Here is a 22,272-nt window from a genome sequence, read left to right as displayed (position 1 = left end):
ACACGTCTCTTCGAGTAGCTTCTGTCCATAATATAATAATTGTCTCAGATAAGATTCTTGTGGGATTGATTGCACGCTTTTAGCGCTTAATTACATTCAAGTACGCCAATATATAGAGTTGCGTGCTAAATGAAGACTGTATGGTATTGCATCGGTTGAATATTAGAGCAATAGAATTACCAAAACATACAAAGAGGGATATCGAACAAAGTAATTCCTCTCTGAACGGTTTGAGAAACCTGCAAAAAATGAATAACCACGAAAATTTCCATATTGTATGAGCACCGCAAAATAAACTACATATCTTTTCAAGCTTTCATCCACACCCCAATTTGTGCGAGCCTGGACTTTGTGATCTCGTTTAGAGGCTCCAATCTATTAGCTTGCGACGTGTCGCAGCAATGAATAAACAATTTGTTGGTTCTGCACTATTTAGCAGGAGACGTGCAGAATGATCAAATAAATAAGCAATGCAATCCGCCGCTTTCAACATGTCTGCAATAAAGTTACGACATGGGATGGGCTGCCTTTTTGCAGCCGCTCCATGATCAAATTTGCTGTTTTGGTTCGTGTTTTATCATGAGAAGTTTTGATATTTTTCTAGATTTCTAGAGATTATGTACAGATTTATCGAGTATCCCACAGCACCGTGAACAGTAAAAGGTCAATTATATTGTAGCATACTCTCCTAGATTGCAAAAAAAGATCCTCATTGCAAAAGTGCAATACGTCAATTAGCTAGCCAGGATGAGAATGTTAAAGTGAATAAGCTAGTCTCAACCCACTTTATTTTGTAACAACTTAAGTTTCAGAATACTTGTCAGAATAGAAGTTACGAAAGATTAGAGCCGATTTCTGAAACCGTGTAAGCGTCTTGTTTGTTTTTCTTCGACACTGATTATCGAAAAGGGGGTCTTTTTCTTCATTCCTTAGTTTTGAACTGCATGCCACTCCCTACTGCGGGATTTCAGAAACTGTGTCTTACTTTTTATTGAAGTGACGCGTAAACATTAACATCCTTTTAGTCGATGTGTAAGCGATACGACCCAGTGGGGAAAGAAACAAGGTTAGAAGAAAGAAGAGGCTAAGCGGAATTCAACTCTCGCACTTTGAAACCCTGCGCTTTTCAAGAACTACGTAATCCCGAAAATTATAAAAAAAAGAGAGCGGAGAAGTACGGTATGTGAGCTGATAGATGAACACAGATAGATCAACACACATGATGTGGGTGTGTTCATCAGACACATGATGTGGGTGTGTTAAACGAGCCTTGCATGCTTGAACAAACTATCACCGTCGTCGCATTTCTGTGGCCAGCTATTCTTAGGCTGGCTGCCACAGATTGTGTTGCCGAGACAACGTACTCACTCCCCTTGAGGCTTAGCATTAGCTATCCATCGTGTCTAAATGCGCTACAGTCTCTACAATGGCTATCAAGGCGTTCAGCCATTTTGTCGCCGATAACATCATCTTAGTCCTTTAAATTACGCAAGGCTTGTTTCTAAGTCTTGTGTGTTAACGCAAACATTTCCCGCTGGTCGCGTGATCGAATCCCGGCTCCGGCGGCTGCATTTTGATGGAGGCAGAAATGCTGCAGGCCCATGTGCTCAAATTTTGGTGCATGTTGAAGAATCACAGGTGGTCGAAGTTACCGCAGCCCTCTACTACAGCGTCTCTCATAATCATATGGTCGTTTTCGGACGTAAAACTCTACATATAAAGTCAATCAATGCAAACATTTCAACTTTAAAGCATGGTACGCAAGGTTATATTAGAAGAAGTTTATGTTGGACGAATTTGTGCATGTCTTGTTGTAAGATATGTTCGCAGAGATTGGATGAACACAGGAAAAATTGGCAGACTCCACGTATTGCGGTATTCCATGATATGAGAAGCACGAATGAGGAAGGCTGATACGTAACCCTAAAATCAGCACAACGTTACGAAGCGGGCGTAAATTATGCCGCACATGACTTTGTTGTCTTGAATATAACACTTAGACGTGTCATTTACTTCATCGTCTATTGAAGTCATGTGATACCAAATTTGGTATATGTGGAGCTAGCGAAACGGTCGCAAGCGCGCTATGAGCATAGCGAGTAGTCTTGTTGTTACATGACACGCATGCCATGTATAAAAGTTTTGGACGTGCCATTTACCTTTGTCGTCCGTTCGCATCACGTAATACCAAACTTGAAATATGTGAAGCTAGCAAAACGGCCATGAGTGCATCAGGAGCGTGGCATGTAGTCATGTTGTTACATGACGCACATCTCATGATTGTCATGTTTGCCCCAGTCATATACCTTTGTCATAAATTCACGTCCCGTAATACTAAGTTTGGTATATGTGAAGCTAGCAAAACGACCGCGAATGCACTGTAAGCGTGGCGTGTAGTCATGACTAGTCATAAAATAAAAATTATTACATGCATGTCATGATTTCCACGTTAGCTTCTGTCACTTATGTTCACCATGCAGTCATGTCATACGATACCAGCTTTATAAAATGTCATGTAAACGGAACCACCACAAATCCAGCAAGACCATAAAATTAAATTATGACATTCATTACATACTTATGATTTTCATATTATGACTTGTCAATTGTGCTCGTCATACAGTCATGTTATGCCAAACCACTTTTGGTGTCGATACCATTATCGAGATGGCGAGGAGAGCTAAAACTTGTAGGCAGCTAAATAGACAGATAGATAGATACGCTCAATGTCGCCGAAGTTCGCTAAGAAATGCTTCACATTTAAAAACGAAGTAGACCGAAAAATCGCGATTTCTGCCTACTTCGTTTTTCCTGTGTTCGTCCGATTTCTGCGCACATGTCCTACAATAACGCAAGGTTATATATTTTGCACCTTGTCACTATGGGTAGCGGTCATATTGCGGCGCAGGTTAAAAGTCACATGCCTATGTACCTGAATTTAGGTGCACGCAAAACAAGCCCAAATTGTAGGAATTTCCGGGAGCCGACACAAAGGCGTGCCTCAAAATCATGCCACATTATTATTATATTATTATTATTATTATTATTATTATTATTATTATTATTATTATTATTATTATTATTATTATTATTATTATTATTATTATTCATTAAGCGTAGTAGTGGCGTTGCGAGAGTGATCTGAAATCTTCGCCAATATAAAGGTATAACTTTTGACGAAGCTCTTGCATCGGCTTGAATCATATAGCATCATTATCGCAGCATGCGCGCATTGATTTCTCAATCCTTGCCATGCTTCAATTTTCTCTGAACACCTGGACCACGAAGTCAGCTGGAAAAAGAACATCTGTGCAATATATTGATAGTCACCGTGGTATAAGCGGTTAAAGAACCCCAGGTGTTCAAAATTTGCGGAGCCCTCCACTACGGCTTCTCTCATAATCTTATGGTAGTTTTGAGACGTTAAACCCCACGTATCAATCAACCAATGAAGCCGTGGCATAAGCTGTTGTCAGAACAGCTGGCAAATGGCCACTGCGCCACAGTACGTGCTTGCGAAGTAGCAAAGCAACCACTACGCCTGTGTGAGTGCTTTGTTTCTTACTTTGTCTCTCAGTTTATGATCATCATCCCTGAAGAGGAAGGTATATAACAGCTGTATCTTGCCGGTACTTAGCTACAGAGCAGAAGCCTGGAGACTTACAAAGAGGGTTTAGCTTAAATTGAGGACAACGCAGCGAGAAATGGAAAGAAAATTGGTCGGTGTAACCTCAAGAAACCAGAAGAGAGCGCAGTGAATTAGGGGACAAACGGGGTTCAAGGATATCATGGTTGAAATAAAGAAGAGGAAATGGACATGGGCCGGGCATGTAGCGCGTAGAAAGGATAACCGCTGGTCATTAAGGGTAACAAACTGGATTCCCAGAGAAGGAAAGCGGGTTAGGGGGAGACAGAAGGTTAGGTGGGCAGGTGAGATTAAGAAGTTTGCGGGTATAAATTGGCAGCAGCAAGCACAGGACCGGGTTAACTGGCGGAATATGGGAGAGGCTTTTGTCCTGCAGTGGACGTAGTCAGGCTGATGATGATAATCATTATAGTGCCTATAATAATGGTGGTGATTATGATGATGATAATAATAATGAAGTACTGCTGAGGCTTTTCGTAATCAATGAACAGGTTTAATCCATTCACTAGTCATGCTATTCGGAATTATGGCGCATGTCCGAATTTCACGTTTCTGCCATGCAATATTTTACCAGTTAATGTAAATCCGTGCCCCACACGACGCCTGTATAAGGTATTTTACTAAATAAATGTCTTTTCAGGCACTCACGTGCCTTTGTGGCACAACAATTGAATGCCCCGCGCAGTGCTGGTGTTCCATTCTGACAGGATACGTGAATATTATTCGCTAGCAACAGGGTGTTTTGTACACTGTCGACACTGCCGAAACTGACGACACTGAATATTCAGTGACATGGGCTCTTTAACATTACCGTGTTAATATTCTCGAGCGAATTGAGTGGAATACGAGCATGACCTTCATAGTACTTCACATTCTAGTAAGAATAGACCGATTCTAAGACCCAATCTATCTCGTAGATACTTTAAGCATTGAGTGATATACTTTTTCTTTCCTTTACTGCAGGCACGGCGAAATACCGGTGCCAGTCTGATGGTTCTTGGAATGGTGAAACAGGCAACTACAGCTCCTGTACAAGCTCACCTTATCAAGTAAGCACCGGGATGACCTTTGCTTTTTAAAGTTACGTCAAGATTCGCGACGTCTATGCTTTTTTCTACAGAAAGCGTCTCAATTTCTTGTTTAATGTTAACATTTACTACACAGAAAAAATATACTGGAAGTATGCAACGATTGTTATCCTCGCTAAAGTTGGTACAAGATGTGCTCAGCGGCTCTGAAATGTTAAAAGTAGGAACCGCATTACCTTAGTGTTGGCACAGCAAATTCAGAACTGTAATTGTCCGCCATCAAATAGAGAAAGAGATCAAGAAGAAAAAAGCCTAAGAGGTTAACCAGACAAGCATCTGGTTCGCTAATTTGCACATGGAGTGAGGGAATGGGGATTAGTAAGCACCAATTTACGTGAGTAGCTTTCGTTTTGTCTCTAGTGGGCCACTAAATGCATTGAATGGTTCTCGATTTCCTTAACATAACACATCATCTTTCAAAGCATACTCGAAATACTCATATCGTGGAAAAAAATAGTGTTTATGCGCTTTCTATTTTTTGAAGAAAACACGCTTCCTTAGTATATTTTCATCGGACCTCGTAATCCGTTTGCACTTGTTCATTGATTCACTCGGCTATAAAAAATGATGAGACCAGAAGGTGCATGGCTAAGAGAACACAAGGACAGACCACAGACGACAATATTTCTTAAACGCAACATTATTCAAACGTGTTTCTCTGAATAAACGACATCCCATTCCAAACAAAAGTCACCATTTTGGAAAAAAAAATGGACAGTCCAGTCAGATGCGTTGCTGTTTCCGATTTGGTGATCCGGCTTTTATTGTCACGAGGTTATCACCTGGTATATAGCTGACCATGGAATACGTAATACTCTTCAGAAAAGAGTTGAGCGCATTTCATTGGCTATTCCGAAATATGTCAGGGCTCTTTCACGCACGCCTCGAAGCGTGGTGACAGGGAGCGAAGGGAAATATCATCCCGTATTCTGTAACTGCTATGTTTGCTTGCCGCGTGGGCCGGTCATTCTCGATGTGTGCCCGTCCTTCCAGGATACCGAGCTGACGCTGCTGCGGGCAATCGCTCACGACATCGGCGAGTACGTACCGTGGGAGCAGAGCTCGGCGCGCGGAGAGAACTGGATGTGGCAGGAGAAGATCGGCCACTTCAAGCACTGTCTCGAGCACGTGCTGCTCAAGCCTCCAGTCGAGAACGGTACGAGCCCGGAGCTTGAACGGAGCCACGCGCGTCGATAAGTGGCGAGGATGGAACATTTTTCTTTTATCGAAGCACGCTCTTTTCTCGCAGATGGGAACCAGACACTTTGTCCGCGCACTTGGGACGGCTGGAACTGCTGGGACGACACGCCTCCCGGTCGGACGGTCCATGCGCCCTGCCCTCAATTCGTGGCCGGGTTTCTGTCGACCAGTAAGTTGATTGCATCTTCAGTGCATTGGCATTTCCGAGAAGATGTGGCGTGTTTTGTGACAAAATGCACCCGTAGCACCGCCAGACCATGAACACTGCCACAAGGTGACCAGAGTGAGGAAAAATAACTAGAAACCAGAACAGACCGTTTTAGGCACTACCTCAATATCACAGATATATATTTATAGCGCTGTATCAAAGGCAGAACTGCTTCGTCAGATTAATAGAAGGGGAGTGAATCCGCCTATTAGATATTGATGATGCAGGCAGTTCATTCTTGAGCAAAATGAGCAGTGTTATCACATTCCGTTATAACGGCAGCACAAATTTTTTTCGAAACCTGACAGAGCCAGGAAGAGATTATTACAGGTTAAAGAGCTTGCCAAAGGGTGAGGGGTGGATCTTCATTAAATTTTTGAAGTTCTGAAAACCTTTCCGATTTTTATTTTATGCAAGACATAACACTAATACCTGTCATGAAATTTTCTATATCTGTAGACTGGTAGATTTTCACGTGTATGCATAGAGTAGCTAAGAAAAAAAACAATACAAGTTGGATAACCCCCATTTATAAAATGGAAGATAATCGATCTATGAAAAATCGGGCTTATGCATTGTGCACATAAGGAATTCACATGCCCTTGGAAATGCATGAAAATATACAGGTGTTTCGTAATACAGCTAGCAAAGGCTGGACTTCGTGGTGAAATAAACGCGTACATCACCACGACTATTTACGCATGATGCACGTATTTTTTCTATATTCTACTGCCGACTGGTCACATCACGCAGTCCATTTTTTACCATTTTTCTCCAATTTTCTTTCAAAGGGCAAGCGCACAAACTGTGCACTGCCAACGGCACGTGGTTTCGTCACCCTGTCACCGGACTCGTGTGGTCCAATTACACAGCATGTGTGGATACTCATGATTTACAGGTACGTAAGGCACCGAGGTTACCCATTTTACGGACAAAAAATGCTACTATGAGTGTTCTGATACTGATCACTCTTAAGAACATGGCGACATTTTTGTTGAATGTTGAGCAAATTATTTGTGAAGCACTGTAGTTAGCTCTACCGCTGTCAGTTTTTTGATTCCTTCAGAGCGCATCATTTTTAATCTCAATATCGCTCAAAAACAACAACAAAAAAAAGATGCTCGAAGTTAGAGAAGAGATTCACACTAGGTAATTGAGGGTAGATAATGAATACATGAAGAAAATATAGGCTTACCACATCTTACTGGGCTTTTTTTTTTTTGCTAGCCTGGAAATTGCTACGGCTGATTTGGACATTACTGACTGAATGTGACAGACACGGACGTGTGCTTTCCTGAAGCTAAATGTAGGAATAATTTTCTGAGTTTTATTTTGTCAAGATTCACATGTTTGAAGTGTACAGCGGTTTATAAATAAGGGACCATTTGTTGCTGCTACGTTTTGTTTGAATATCAGCTGAGAACGAGACGCAACAGTCCGCTCCACACATCAATATTTATGACATTCGTGAAAATTACTATCACAGATAATGAGATTCTCATGAATTACGGGCGGCTGCTGTGAGCGATGGATCGAGACATCACGCTTCAACAACACAATCCTTTAATAAACACACACACGACACACCCTCTATGGTAAAGAGATAGAGAACCAATATTAGTAACTTCAAATTCATACTAAGCTAAAAACGCTTACGCTCCAACTGCGCTTGAAATTAAATCGTGTCATCATCGGGCATCTCTAGCGTCATAGTTTCGATCAAGATTCTTGTGACCTCTGGCCCCGCCGCGGTTTTCTATAGTGGCTAAGGTGTATTCGGCTGCTGAGCCGCAGGTCACGGGATCAGATCCTCCGGCGGCTGCGTTTTCGATGGAGGCGAAAGTGCTGTAGGCCCGTGTGCTCAGATTTGGGTGCACGTTAAAGAACCCCAGGTGGTCAAAATTTCCAGAGCCCTCCGCTATAGCGTCTCTTATAATGATATGTCGGTGTGGGGGTTTACACCACCCACATCAATGATCATTACTTGTCACCTCTGATGATATTCACCCATTGTCCTGATTGGTCGTGTCAGGTACCTGTCGGGGATACCGAGGCTCCCCACGAACTTCGCCGTTAGTGGCGCTGCCTACGTGGTGACCCGTCGTCGTCGTCGCCTGATATCGGTGACGTGGCGGATGTCCAGTGGTTGTGCCCAGTGGCTGCACGCGATACCCGGTGCTGCACACTGACGTGGCTACCAATAAACTGTTTTCGTCGGCTCGCTTCGACGGAGGCTTGCGCCAGGAGTTTCGGCGCTTACTCTGCACGGCTGCTGCATCCCGAGCAGCCTGCTTCGCAGCAGGTCGAGGTCGCTGTCTACTTCTCGGGACGCCCGCGTCACAGGTTGCGGAGTCACCATCCTGACGCTCCCATTGCCAGTGAGCTTGCTGGCAATGTGACCTTCTCCTTGCAAGTCCACGTTGACCATGCCAGCGCATCGCTGCTCGCGCACCGATGGCAGCTCGGGTGACGCGCCTCGTCCTTCACTTTTAGGGGCGCGCGCTAGCGCAGTGGCGACCATTCTTCTGTGTTGATAGTTCTTACAAATTCTCTGTGCTTTTGGAACTGTCTCATTTTGTTTTAGTTCCACGCGTTCGACATCCACCCTCGGATGCAGATCACTCTTTCTGGCGCTCTTTGCAATTATCTTTCGCGAATGCGTCCTACTTTCTATGTCCATGAGCGAACAGCCATTCTTTGTCTCTAGGCTATCTGTATAGGTCGCATTCACTTCCTCTAAGCACTTCTCTACTAGATCGGCGTGCCATTCGCTAACCACTACAAGCAATCTGCTACTACAAGCAATCTCTAACTCATTTTCCTTGCATTCAATGTCACAAAAAACTGTTACCATTGGCACAATGCCTGTGCCCCCTACCCACTTTATCAACTGAAGCGCTGGCATCAAAAGCGGGCACACTAACCTTTCTCGATAAAACTTTCGTGAGCGCTCTCTCATGCTGTCTTACTCCGCCTTTCGTTTGTACCGATCTCAGCTGGCGTTCTAGTGTCTGCTTTTCTCTAGCACGGATTGCCGGCATTTCGGCGCGTTTTGACTGAATTTGGGCATTCTGCTCCTTTCTCGTGAGCTCTCACTTTTCTCGAACACGCTTTCTCTCTTCTTCAATGAACTTTAAACCCTATTCCTTCCTCATATTTGCTCTCGAGTATTCGTTAATAATTTGTCCCAATGCATCCCTGCCACAACTGATAACCAGTGGCTGGTCTAGATTGAATCCTGGCTGGCTGGCCAGTTGTCACGGATTGCGGGCGGGAGATGCGGTCGACGGACCGAGATAGGATATGGCTAACTACAAAACCCATTTATTAGGCGCTCATGACAAAAACATGAAAAAATGTACAAAACAACTAGTAATAACTCCAAACTAAATTACAACGAACCCATAAACAAACCCCCATACAGACTAAACTGTCCTAAATATCGTCCGGCCACCTGTGACGCGGGCGTCCCGAAGAGAAGACGGAGACCTCGACCTGCTTCGAGGAAGACTGCTGAGTATGCAGCAGCTGTGCAAAGCAAGCGCCGACGTTCCTGGTGCAAGCCCTCTTCGAAGCAAGCCGCCGAGGACAGTCCCCGGTTGGCCACGTCAGCCTGCAACACTGGGTATCGCCATCCCCCCCCCCCCTAGGCCTAACCTTTGAGACCACCGCCACGTCAGCAATGACTTAAGGCGATGACGACTACAGGTGACTGTTTCAGCAGCGGCAAGGACTACGATAGTGGTGAAGATCTTCGAGAACACAGACAGGTATCCGACACGACAGATAAGGCCATTGACAAGAAGAGCGTCTGCTGTGACAAGTAAGGTCGAGCAGAATCATTAGGGCTATAGAGTTGCCGCACTATAATTAGGACAGTTTAGTCTGCATGGGGGTTTGTTTGTAGGTTAGTTGTTATTTAGCTTGGAGTTACTACTAGTTGTTTTTTTTCATATTTTGTATGTGTTTGCCGTGAGTGTATATTAAATGGGCTATGTCGTTAACCGAGTCTTGTCTCAGTACATCACCCGCGTCAGCCGCCCGTGATTCGTGACAGTTATTCACGTTGAAAACATGCGTGCCAGCACATTTCAGACAGTAGAGTGTTGCTAAGGCAATTTTCGTATTCTAGTAGAGCTTCAAGTGAGAAAAATAACTTTTCATGCAATATTTCCCACGAAAACGTGTTCTGATATATTTTGCTAGAGTGATGAGGGTTCGAGCCTTCAAAACTTTTTCTGTGCAATTCTCAAACGTGATTGATTAGCGTTGTGGAGGTATGAAATTTCAGCGATATTAGTAACAATAACCGACTGATTACAAAACGGTGGCGACAGTCATTAATTGCGAAAGTTTTGTTAGCACACACTTCGATAAATGAACTGCGTTGCAGGATACGTGTTTTGAAATGTGGAGTTCACAAATACTCACATGACTTTTTTTCTTTTTGCAGTTTCGAAACTTGGTCAACTCATTATACGTCACAGGATACTCAGTATCACTTGTAGCTCTTATTTTATCCATGGTCATCTTTTGTTACTTCAGGTGAGTCTAAGTGTTCAAACTTAATTTCTTCATTTAAATGCCTGTTCTCGAACAGATGTGGTATTGTCTGAACTGTTACGTGAAATAATCAAACCCGAGTCAATTAATGAAACCCACAACCAAAAAAACATTGCATGATCCGTGAAAGTCCTCGCATGTATCAAACTCAGTGCTAGCGTTTCCTGTTGAATTGAATGATTCTCTTTTTGATTGCATGACATTGTCCTATTTTTATACACTACCGGATGGCATTCACTATTTGGCGTTTCCTATACTCGCGACACAATTCGAGACGCCAGCAGTTCGTTTATGTGATGTCAAAATGAAATGAGCTCTTGATCGCTCTATGTATCAGAAATACAAAAAAAAATATTATTTGGAGCTTTTACAAGTGATTTGGCTTGCCCGTTTTTGCCACCTTCGTGTTGAAATGTATTCATTTTCGTCGAACAGCCATCAACAGTAAATTATTTCAATGTTCTGCAGGTGTGCATATATGTATATTTACATGAATGCTACATATATTATAATATTGCAGGTCACTTCGCTGTCGGAGGATCACAATTCACAAGAATTTGTTCACATCCTTCATTATCAACAATCTTTGCTGGATACTATGGTACATTCACATCATAGCGCAGCCACACGTTATCGCTGAAAATCCGGTAAGCAGCGGGGAAAAAACATGCTTCCCTGGAGAGTAGTGTAAGCTAATTACGCGCGATCGACTGACTTAGCAGTCGGACCGTTGCACACGCGAAAGAACGTTTTACCTAAACGACGTATTGTTCCCTGCGACAGACCTGGTGCCAAGCTCTGCATGTGGTGACGCAGTACTTCCTGTTGTGCAACTACCTGTGGATGTTCTGCGAGGGCCTCTACCTGCACACGCTACTCGTAATGGCATTCATTGCCGAAAATAAAATCCTCAAGTGGTTCCTGCTCATCGGCTGGGGTGCGTACTTAACGAAGTTGGTTGTGAGAAGTTCGGGGAAGGCGGCATGGGATGTTTTACTCTTTTTCCCGCTGAAATGCGCGTGTTCTGATAAATAAGAACGTCTCCTCTACTAGCAGCAGTTTTTTTTCGCAGGGATATCTGCAAGACCTTCTATTGACATTTGCCCGCGTGTTTTACCTGCTATGTAGGGTTAGCGGTAACGCTGTTTCGTAGCTATAAGTGCACTGCCGGTATAATATTCGGTAATGATAGTCGCGTCACGAAGGCGGCTAAACGCAACGACGCCTCTGCACTTTTGTTTCGCTGCATGTTATGGTATAGATTTTACATTTATCAACCTTGAGTGGTACGAGATACTCGAGAGCCCCGAACTAGGCATGACTGCGGTGTGTAAAATTAGGAAAAAAACACAGAAAATTATATTGCATCTGTGCGAAATAAGAGTGACTGAGAGAGAAACGAAGGCAAAAAACAGATTGTTCTGCGCTGGTATTATCGAAGTGTTACTATCAACAGAGAAGGCGAAAAAAAAATTGGCCCCGTATCTGCATGTTACACTGCAAATGTCGTCGAAATATGATAGTCTTGCGCCTGGAGAGAGTGCAAAAAGCGTTTATTTGATGTTCTGCCCAATAAAATCGGTGAGTCGTATTCTGGAGGCACTGCGTTAAAGTGCGTCGAGCAGGCAGCGGAGGCGAACGAGTGCATTAAGTCACGTCACACGTGAGACATGAGCGCTATCTGGCAGTTTTCTTGGAAAATGAAGCGCGTGGCGTGCGCGCCGTCTTGGAGGTGATAAGGTGTAGAACGTTAGGCGACGGGTAGGTGCCACCACCCGTCGCCACCCGTCTTAGCAAAGCGTTGGAAACACTTGCCTTTTCGTGCAAGAGTTGCACGTTAAGCGCGGCATGATGAACTCTATGGTCCTTAGAATTACTTATGTATGCATTTTCTAGTAAAAGACATACATACAGAATATGGACGTGTTGTTATGATGCCTGAGATATGCGCAATAATTGCTTTTTAATTGACAATCGCCAATATTGGTGGGCGCTGTGGAGGGGGTCGGCCGTTTGTGGTACCGTCCAGTGCCTTTTTGGGTACTGTTGAGGGCGGACAAGCAGACAGACAGACAGACAGACAGACAGACAGACAGACAGACAGACAGACAGACAGACAGACAGACAGACAGACAGACAGACAGGCAGACAGACGGAGGGACGGATGGACGGACGGATGGACGGACCGACAGACGGACGGACGGACGGACGGACGGACGGACGGACGGACGGACGGACGGACGGACATACAGACAGACAGACAGACAGGCCAATATTTTTGCGTTGAAGGTTCCCAAAAATGACTGACATCTTTAAAAAGTGCTTGCAGAGTCAACTACAAAAAGAGGAAGAGCGGGAAATGTAACCTCGACTACCATCGCGTTGAAATACCTGTATGCTGCTTAAGAGCGTAAGCCAGCAACGCAACACAGTTCTTAAGCGCTTCCCGGACTCTTCCTTGACGATGCATTGGAAATGTAACAAGAACAAACATGTCCATATTTTTATTCTTACTTGTGTGCAAAGCCTAAACATTTGAGTTGGCCTCCATCTAAGCATGTTTTCAAAAACACACACTTCGGCGTTTTATATTAGAAGCTTCGAAGCAATAATATCAGAGCGTTTTTTATTCTTTGTTTGCCAACTGAAGACTTGAACCTCTTTAGCACACAAAAAGTTTTGTTAGGAAAGACCTAAGCACAATGTGGACCACCACACTTTATCGAAACAAGGCAAGCAGGTTACTTGGCATTGTTACGCATTATTTAATTAGGGAACTCTAAGTGGACTAACACTACGAACTTGCGTTTTAGCATAGCACTAGCCCAGCAACAGTTCTACGGCATAGAGTAGGTACACGTGTTTTTAGATAGCAACCTTGGAAGTCGTTTTCTATGGTGAGCAAAACGCTGACGGCTTTATTCTGGTATTTGTCTTGGAATCGCCCTTGTATTTCACATTCCTCCTTGAAGTTTCGATTGACTGCTGTGATAGGTGAAATTTCGCAAAACTGTTTCTCGTAAGTGTAACTCGCACTGTCATTTACGAAGTCATTAAACTCGTTGTGAGTTGGACAATTTCGACTCTAGATTTCTGTGCGTCCTGCGTTCTCACTCATCAACGAATTCGCAACCTCCTCACCTCTCCGCACACTTATTGCACATCAGAAAACCTGAATCTGATAAAACGTTATTCTCATGTTTAAATGTAACACTGTCAGAGATAACTGTTACAGTAGGCTATCGGTGCTGTTGACAATATATAAGTTCTTTATTTCGTGATTAAAAATGTTTAATGCACCACATTTGCTGAAACTATTTGGTCTAGTTTTCAATCCTCAGCATTTCAAACGTCTGGATAATTGCATGAAATACATCACACATTATGTTTTTGAACTTGTACCCTTCATAGGTTGAGTATCGTAGATGGTTTTTACGTAGTTTTGTCGCCGGCTTTCTTTATTACTTTATCAGAACTTTTGTATCCTAATAATCAAGAAAAAACTCTCCTGGATGACTACAAGTGAGACATCACTTTTTGCAGGTTTTCCTTTGCTACCAATAATTGCTTACACAGTTCTGCGCTCATTGGATCCAGAAGCGTCAAACATGTAAGTGAATATCGTCCTGCTTCCTACCTTGCAATCGTATATATATGAGTTCTTCCACGTAACGTACATGTGGTATAAGATAAGACTAAATATTAAGCGGCCTCAGACGTGAATCGAACCTAAAGTTAAAAAGAATTCCTTCGTGTCTGCCTATAGCATTAGGGTCAGCAGAACGCAATAGCAAAGCTGCCCCAAAACAGCGCGCATGGCGTGCGGGATAACCTTGGGCAAGTTGTTTAGGTGAAGCTACCTTAAGTGCTAAATCATCAAATCACATTAATAATTTGTGCAGTGGATATTCTGTTTTTGTTTTATGTCTCCACGCAGGTGCTGGGTCGAGCATGACGTCTGGTATACATACATCCTCAGTGTTCCTGTTTGCTTCTCAATACTGGTACGTTCTCAGCTCTCGTTGTACATTACAGTTTTGAATTCCGAAATAAGGTGGTAACGAAAATGTCATGATTCAAAGACAAACTCTCACGTGCTCAAAGCTTGTTTCGCTAATTTCTACAGCTGAGCTTCGCATTTCTCGTGAACATCGTCAGGGTCCTGGTCACAAAGCTTAGAGCCGTGAATTCTCCGGATAACGAAAGCACAAGGTACGTATATTCGATTTGCTTATGAGCTTTGACTTCATGAATATAACCAGATCATATAACCTGATGATCAAATAAACATTATTGATAAATAAATAAACATACTCAAATAGAGATCGCAATCGCAAAATAGGCAACGAAACGGAAGCACGAATACTTCAGTGTTTTCTTAATAATTTCTTGCAATAAATAGCTGACCCAGTCAAGGAAAAATGTTGAAACGTTGAGGGCTCATTGCCGTAGTTTGCTACAATATCAACGTGAACTAACCGACTAATATGCCTAGTCTTGTATAGGGGGTGTTAAGAATGTTACGTATATCAAGCGTGTACCTTCGGATTTTAGTTAATCCTATAGTTTGAAGGTCGCAGACTACGTGTCCGGCTGTGACCCAGCAATGTAATTCTATAATAGTGGAGTTCCTGAACTGCATATTATAATGTAACAAAATTGACGGAACGTCTTTATTCAACTTTTTCCCAAGGTATTCGATTTCCGGGTCAGCAAAATCCTATTTATTTATTTATTTAATAAACTTAAATAAAAATGCCTGAATGTAAACTTAAGATAGACAAGCTGAATAATTTGCTAGATAGTAGCTGTATAGTACATTCATCTCGGCCTAATATTGAAAGGCCAGCCAACTCAGGAGAACGAAATCCACTCAAGAGTAACGTGAACGGTGCACATATGGCATTCATTTTCAAATGATCAGCTGAGCTAACTTGCCATTGTCACTAAAGCAGAAAGTGTACATCCCAGGTACCCATTTCTTAGCGAACTTCAGCGACCTTGAATATATATATATATATATATATATATATATATATATATATATATATATATATATATATATATATATATATATATAAATTCAAAAAAAGAAAGCAAATTCAGAAAAGACTCCAGCATGCGAAATCGAACGTGAGATCTCTGCGTCTTGAATGTGAGGCCTTAAGCACTGAGCCACCGAGGAGCGCGTCCTCTTACGTTCAAACGGCAAGCTATTTATATCTACCACTTACCCTGCTGACGGCACAAGGGGGGTGGGGGGGGAATCGTCGTGGTTTCAGCATTACCAGCAAGATGACGCAATGAGAGCGCGTCGCCACATCGCGCGGCGGCACGTACTATTATCTTAGAGGAGAAAAGTGACCGCTTAGGGGAGGGGAGCAACGCTCTCCCGAGCGCCCTTATCTCGCGGGGAGGATCGTACGTCTTGGCAGGCCTCGAGCTTTACATGAAATGATCCTGTTACCGGGCGCACAAAGGTCACTGCATTCATTGCAGTCTCCGTTTGCGAAAAGCGCGCGCTTTTCTGACACATCGAAGTAACAACTGAGACGTTTTTTTCATGTGCATCTGTACATGTGAATACGTTTCGTGCGTAATTTGCACGTGCGTAATCTGTCACCTCTTGCTCGACTGTCCTAAACACGACACACACCGAAGGCGACTAGAACTGGAACTCCGTAAGTTAGATCCCGAGCGGCCAATTGCGTTGAATAAAATACTAGGTATATGGCAATCCAAAACGAATGGCGAAGCAATGAAGGTGCTGCAACACTTCTTCAAAAAAACGAAGATTTGTGACGACTACTGAGCGGACAAAAGTTAAAAGTGAGCGTGGCGTCTACGTGTTTGTTCTGCCATAGGAGAACTTTTGCTCGCACCCATGTAGGACTGTATGCTATTGTTTTTTTTATTATTTTTATTTGTACCAATCAAGTCGAAAGGGGTAGCCGTCGCCAAGTAATGGTGACAAAACCTCTTTCGTTTAATTTCCATTTCAAAAAAAAAAGAAACGAAGACTTTGCGAAATATTTTTGCCAAACATTCTTTGCTCGGGACAGGCAAGTCGAAAACCTTGCTTTGTTTTCTGAAATAAACCTCAGTTTTGTAATTGCATGTTTTAATGCTAGTATAGTTGCTTGCATTTCTGTTGATCAGTTCACTTTTTTTAAATATATTTTTACCAGGAAAGCTGTTCGAGCCACTGTGATCTTGCTTCCCCTCTTGGGCTTGCACTACGTGGTGACTCCGTTCAGACCAGACAAAGGGTCCATACTGCTCGCCTACGAGATAATATCAGCACTGGTCACATCATTACAGGTACACCACATTGTCGTGCTTTATTAGCTTCTACTTGTTATGTGTTTCCATGGTGCTGTAGTGCCAAAATACCTGTTACACCTATGAGCAGGATGGAAGAGTAATTCGAGAAAGCAAATAAGTACTGAAATACTTTTTGCACTCTTCAACTTAGTTTATAAAAAGTCTCTAGCACGCTTCAAAGTCATGAAATGTAGTTCCGAAAGGGCGAAGACACGAAAACATTGGAGCGGGAGTAGGGATGAGGGGGGCCCAAGAAGGAGTCTGAAAAAGATGTCCACTAACGTAACCATTTGAAAGTATGCATTTCCTATATTTTTCATATTGCCCATCTATGAAGGGCATTGGTCGTCACGGTTCGAGAAAATATATCGATGCCAATATTTAGAATAATTGAAATATGAACAACGATACTGAAGTATACACTGTTTTTGTTCGAAGGTTATGTTTAAACACACATTGCTGACATGGTATGACTCCTGAAGAAAAAGCATCCTAGAGACTATATATATATATATATATATATATATATATATATATATATATATATATATATATAGTCACAACTATGTAGCTCATTAACATGCTTATTAAGGAAATAAAAATAATTTGGTTCGTAGACAGTAACGCGCAGGCCACAGGCCACTGGTGAAACTCCCACAGGCCGCATGCGGCCCACTGACCACGCATTAGAGGCTCCTCTCCTATGTAATGCCGAAAAAATTGCTATATCGAAAGCTTGAAAATAATTGTCCGGACAGTTCTTTAGATCTGTTTTATTAACGACACGATGACATCTAATCCCGCCACGGTGGTCTTGTGGTTAAGGTACTCGGCTGCTGACCCGCAGGTCACGGAATGAAATGCCGGCTGTAGCGGCTGCATTTTCTAGGGAGGGGAAAATGCTGTAGGCTCGTGTGCTCGAATTTGGGTGCACGTTAAAGAGCCTCAGGTGGTCGAAATTTCCGGAGCCCTCCACTACGGCGTCTCTCATAATCATGTGGTGGTTTTGGGACGTTAAACTCCACATATCAATCAAATCAATCAAGGATAACATTCAAGTTGACATCTATTGTTCTATTATGGAAGCTGTTTAGGCTTAGAGTATGGCTGGTCAAATCAGTAAGGCTAAAACGGCAGTAATTTTCGCAGCTCACCACCAGACACAACAGAAGCCAAAAACAGGACAGTCCCGTCTTCATGTATACTCTCGCGTCTATGTGTTTGTATTTTGCGCTGAAAAACTGATTGCCGGTAAAATCGGTGTCGCAGATAAAAACTCGTCCTGTACGTGCCACAGAGGACGGATATGTGCCAAGCAGCTCCTAGCATATGACAGCCATTATAGGCCTGCGCAGCGTTTCCATTTAGGGGGGGGGGGGTCGAAGATTCTTCGCAGCGTCTCTTCTCCTTGTTATGTCAATTTATGCGGTGCCCCCGCCCTTTTTAAAGGGGCCCTGAAACACTTTTTTCACGTAACGATAAAATTTATTCACAGGAAGAGCTTATTGCCACACGAATTCAACGCCGCAAAAATTTTAAGAAAGCGTCCACTGCGACTGGAGTTACAAAGGATTGACGCATGCTGCAATTGCATTCTTTCTTGTCTCGTCCCGACGAAAGCGCTGGAAGCTAAGAGTGGGATGGCGGGGCCACAGAAAAACGTCACGCGTGCTTCGTGACCTTGAACCCTTTTTTTTCTCTTCGAATGCGTGGATTTTTCAGTGTGATCGCACGCGCACGCGTGGTCATGTAGCGGCCTCCCGCGGCTATCTCTGTAACAAGCGAGTGTGCCATGTTCAAATGAGCCAATGGCTAATAGATGGGTCTTTGACGCGTGATTTTCGGGCATATAGTGCGATTTTTGAAGACAATATAAAGCAATATTTAGCTGACCTTGATAATTTGTTGTGAATTCCAGGCCCCGTGCTGTGCTATAATATTTGGCTCGCGTGTTGTCGGGAGCCTCTACTACCGATCGGCAGCGTTTTCTGACAATGCTGTAAAAGTGTTGCAGGGCCCCTTTAAATAGGCAAGCCTATGACAGCTATGCATCGTGATGTATGACAAGGGGGTGGAAACTAGAACTGACGGTCACCTAGAAGAAAAAGAGGTTAGGAGAGAAGGAAGCATTCTTCACATTTGCATTGTATAGGTCATTATGGGTACGATAGAGGAAAATAAAGTGAGCAGGAAAGAAAGCAGGACGAAAAGTAGATGAGAGAATGCGTAATAGCATAGCCATGGGCAGTCGCGGCCACTGTTATGCCCAAACCACACGTACCCCGGGCGCGGTTCGCAAGGAATGGCGATTTTCACCCACATACTACGCGCGCTTACCACAAGCAGGCCGGAATAGGCGGGTTGCGCCACGTGCTCAGCTGTTTGTGAGCGTCGAAGTGATTTATATGAATTTGGCCACTATTCGAAAGTCCAGGTGGTGTTGGACCGAGCCATGCCGCACCACTAAGCACTGCCAGGCGAGCATGAGTACGTACACGAGCGCACTGCACATCGCAGCTAAGCGCACGGCCCGTAGTACACCGCCGGCAGCTACGCCGAATCCGCCGCGACGTCATCGAGCGCAACGAGTGCTGCTGGTAAAAACTATTCAGCTCTACAACGCATCTCTACAAAGCCTGACACGAGAACACACTAGGAGGAGGAGTAGGAGGAGGAAGGGAAGAAGTGAAAGGCAGGGAGGTGGTGGTGGTAGTGGTTAGAAGGAAGAGGAAAAAGGCACCTAATTTCTGTCTGCCTTCAGGCGACACGGCGCAGTGCCTTATAGGGGTGGGGGGGAGGAGGGATAAAAAGAATAGAAGGAAAATACACGAAGAAGAAGACAGGCAAGTGACGGAAAAAAGAAGGGGATAGGAAAGTGGGGATTCGGTCGAAGCAGTCCAAGGGCGGGGCGCCACAATGCGAGAGCTGCACGGCATCAGGAGACCGCGGAGGGCGAACCAGTCGGCGGGAGCTACGCTGGCGTCGGAGATCGCGAGGGCACATCCGTCCAGCTTGAAATCCTGCGAGCGAATCCCAGGGAGGTCAACCAGACGCACGTCCGGTTTGCTACCCTGCACTGGGGGAAGGGGTGAGGGGATTAAAGGAGAAGAGAGAGAGAAGTGAAGGGCAACGTCTGTGGATGTGACCTTGTCCATTGCACGCTTATAAGCGGTCGCGTAGTCCGGTCGTCTTTTGACAACTTAGCAATGCCCGCGTCGCTTTAATGGCCAGCGACGCGTAGAGCCATGAGCCAAGGATCTTCTCTTCGGAAAAAGGTCTACTGTCTAGTGTCTCTAACGTTTCGCGTAGCAAGTTGCGTTCGCTCGCAAAACGTTCACATGAACACAGTAGATGTTCTATTGTCTCGTCAGTGTCGCACGACTCACATCGAGAGCTATCCGCCATTTCTATGCGAAAGCAGTACGCCTTTGTAAAAGCTACTCCTAACCACAGGCGGCACAGTAAAGTTGCATTCTGGCGGGAGAGGTCCGATAGAAGTTGGAGCTTTCTCGATGGGTCCAATTTGTGTAGGCGGCGGTTCCTGACAATGGGGTCACTCAGCCAAGTTTCCGACATGGTGTTAGCGAACGAGTGAAGACCCCTTGCAGCGTCGGTAAAGTGCATAGTGTGCATATAGGCATACGATGTGCACGACGCGTCGTACGAAATAGAGCTAAGCTGTCTCATGCAGTCATGTATTGTGACGAAACATGTATGAATAGAGCTCGTAAATGAATATATATGGCTGTGAGTATATATATATACCTGTCCTGTATGTAGGAATGTAAAATGTGCACGAAAAGGAAAGAAAAGGTAATCTGAATTGGTTACTACACGCCGACTAGGTCAATGTCTGAGTACAGCCATGGTGTTGTTTCGTATCTGCGGGGCTCCAAGCGCGGCCAGCACGGCTTGGCGGAGTTAGACAGTGTCCAGCACGGAGGAAGGAAAGGCAGCAGGAGAGGGCATGCCCAGCCGGCGCAGGGCGTAAAAAAATGTGGCGGAAATTACGTCACAGCGGCCATAGTCACTGGGCACAATGGCGGCGTTTTGTTATTGTTGATGTAGTGCGGTGCGGCACCGTTCAGGCGGTCCAGCGGCGGTGTGCGCGTTTTCATGGGCCTCGCACCTAACCGTGACGTACTTCAGGTGTTCGACAGCATCCATTCTTTGTGCCTGTTTGTTAGCTACGCGATTTTCCTCCGGTGGTGGTTGTAACCAGGTGTCTGAACTAGAAACCACGGAACAAGCGTGCGTATACGTACTCCGAATTTGCAGCGTCCGTCAAAACTGTGTCTAGCCCACAGCCTGACCGAAAATTTCATAAAGCCTAAATAGAAGCGCAAAAGTGGGAAAAGGTGATCTGAAACAAGCTGTACAAATTTCGGTGCCTGGTTCTTCGCGCGGATATGTCCGAAATATCAACTTTATTTTCACGAAGAACACATCAAATTAAAAAAAAAAAAAACCTAACGTGCCACTTGCCGTGTTTATCGTAAACGCCAGCAGTGCATGAGTACAACAGCCATACGCAGAGATTTCGTCAACCGTATCGTGGCAGGACAGCTTGTTGAAATCCGTTCCGTTGGTTTCGGGTAGCACCGGCGCACGCGGCGCGCAGGCCACGTGCTTTTTGAGACAGAGAGGGAGACGCGCCTTCAGCTTCGCATTCATATGTAAACAAGAGAGAAGAATTTGCCCAGTCAATACGGCCGACTTCCGGCTTCATCGCGGCTTCACAACGAGTGACGTCAGGTTCTCTCCTTACCTTTCCTTCCTCCGTGACGCGCGCCGTCTCAAGGGCGAAATCAGATCGCCGCAGACACTCGCGTACGCAGAGCGTTTAGGCGCGCTTACGACATCTGCGCATGCGCGACTCCCGGAGCGCGTACCGCGCGTGCTCGGGCAGCGTACGCTATGAAGGAAGGCGTGGAGGATGGAGGAAGGAAACAACTCATTCCTTCCTCCGTGGGTTCGGGCTTGAGAGGGAACACCAGCATTCACCAGCTCGAGAGAATGCTGGTGAATGCTCGAGAAAAGACACCAGCTCGAGAAAAGAACCATAACAGCATTCACCATAACATAACAGAACCATAACAGCATTCACCAGCTCGAGAAAAGACATTCACCAGCTCGAGAGAATTCAAAGGAAAGCAGTTCGCTTTATTTTTGGAAAGTATAGGAGACACGAGGCTATCTCAGAGCTAATGCAGAATAATAAGATTACGCCCCTGGAAACACGT

General features: G+C 44.4%; 1 protein-coding gene across 5 annotated transcripts in view; it reads left to right on the top strand.

The window, feature by feature from the left end:
• LOC119178092 (calcitonin gene-related peptide type 1 receptor-like) overlaps window positions 1-22,272 on the top strand; it is a 184,791-nt gene that overhangs the window by 154,540 nt on the left and 7,979 nt on the right. For all 5 annotated transcript variants that reach the window (XR_012893934.1, XM_075887534.1, XM_075887535.1 and 2 more), the window contains 11 exons: window positions 4,610-4,695; window positions 5,728-5,890; window positions 5,984-6,103; window positions 6,934-7,040; window positions 10,596-10,687; window positions 11,226-11,352; window positions 11,489-11,642; window positions 14,249-14,315; window positions 14,643-14,709; window positions 14,832-14,917; window positions 16,894-17,026. Coding sequence is in view for 4 of the 5 variants with exons in the window: in XM_075887534.1 (XP_075743649.1) it covers window positions 4,610-4,695; window positions 5,728-5,890; window positions 5,984-6,103; window positions 6,934-7,040; window positions 10,596-10,687; window positions 11,226-11,352; window positions 11,489-11,642; window positions 14,249-14,315; window positions 14,643-14,709; window positions 14,832-14,917; window positions 16,894-17,026 (1,202 nt within the window). In the remaining variant the exon portion in view is untranslated. The remainder of the gene's footprint in view (window positions 1-4,609; window positions 4,696-5,727; window positions 5,891-5,983; window positions 6,104-6,933; window positions 7,041-10,595; window positions 10,688-11,225; window positions 11,353-11,488; window positions 11,643-14,248; window positions 14,316-14,642; window positions 14,710-14,831; window positions 14,918-16,893; window positions 17,027-22,272) is intronic.

Source organism: Rhipicephalus microplus, chromosome 1, assembly GCF_043290135.1.
Source record: "Rhipicephalus microplus isolate Deutch F79 chromosome 1, USDA_Rmic, whole genome shotgun sequence".
Classification (NCBI taxonomy): Eukaryota; Metazoa; Arthropoda; class Arachnida; order Ixodida; family Ixodidae; genus Rhipicephalus; species Rhipicephalus microplus.
Note: the sequence above shows the minus strand (reverse complement) of the source record. Positions and strands in the feature narration are given on the sequence as shown.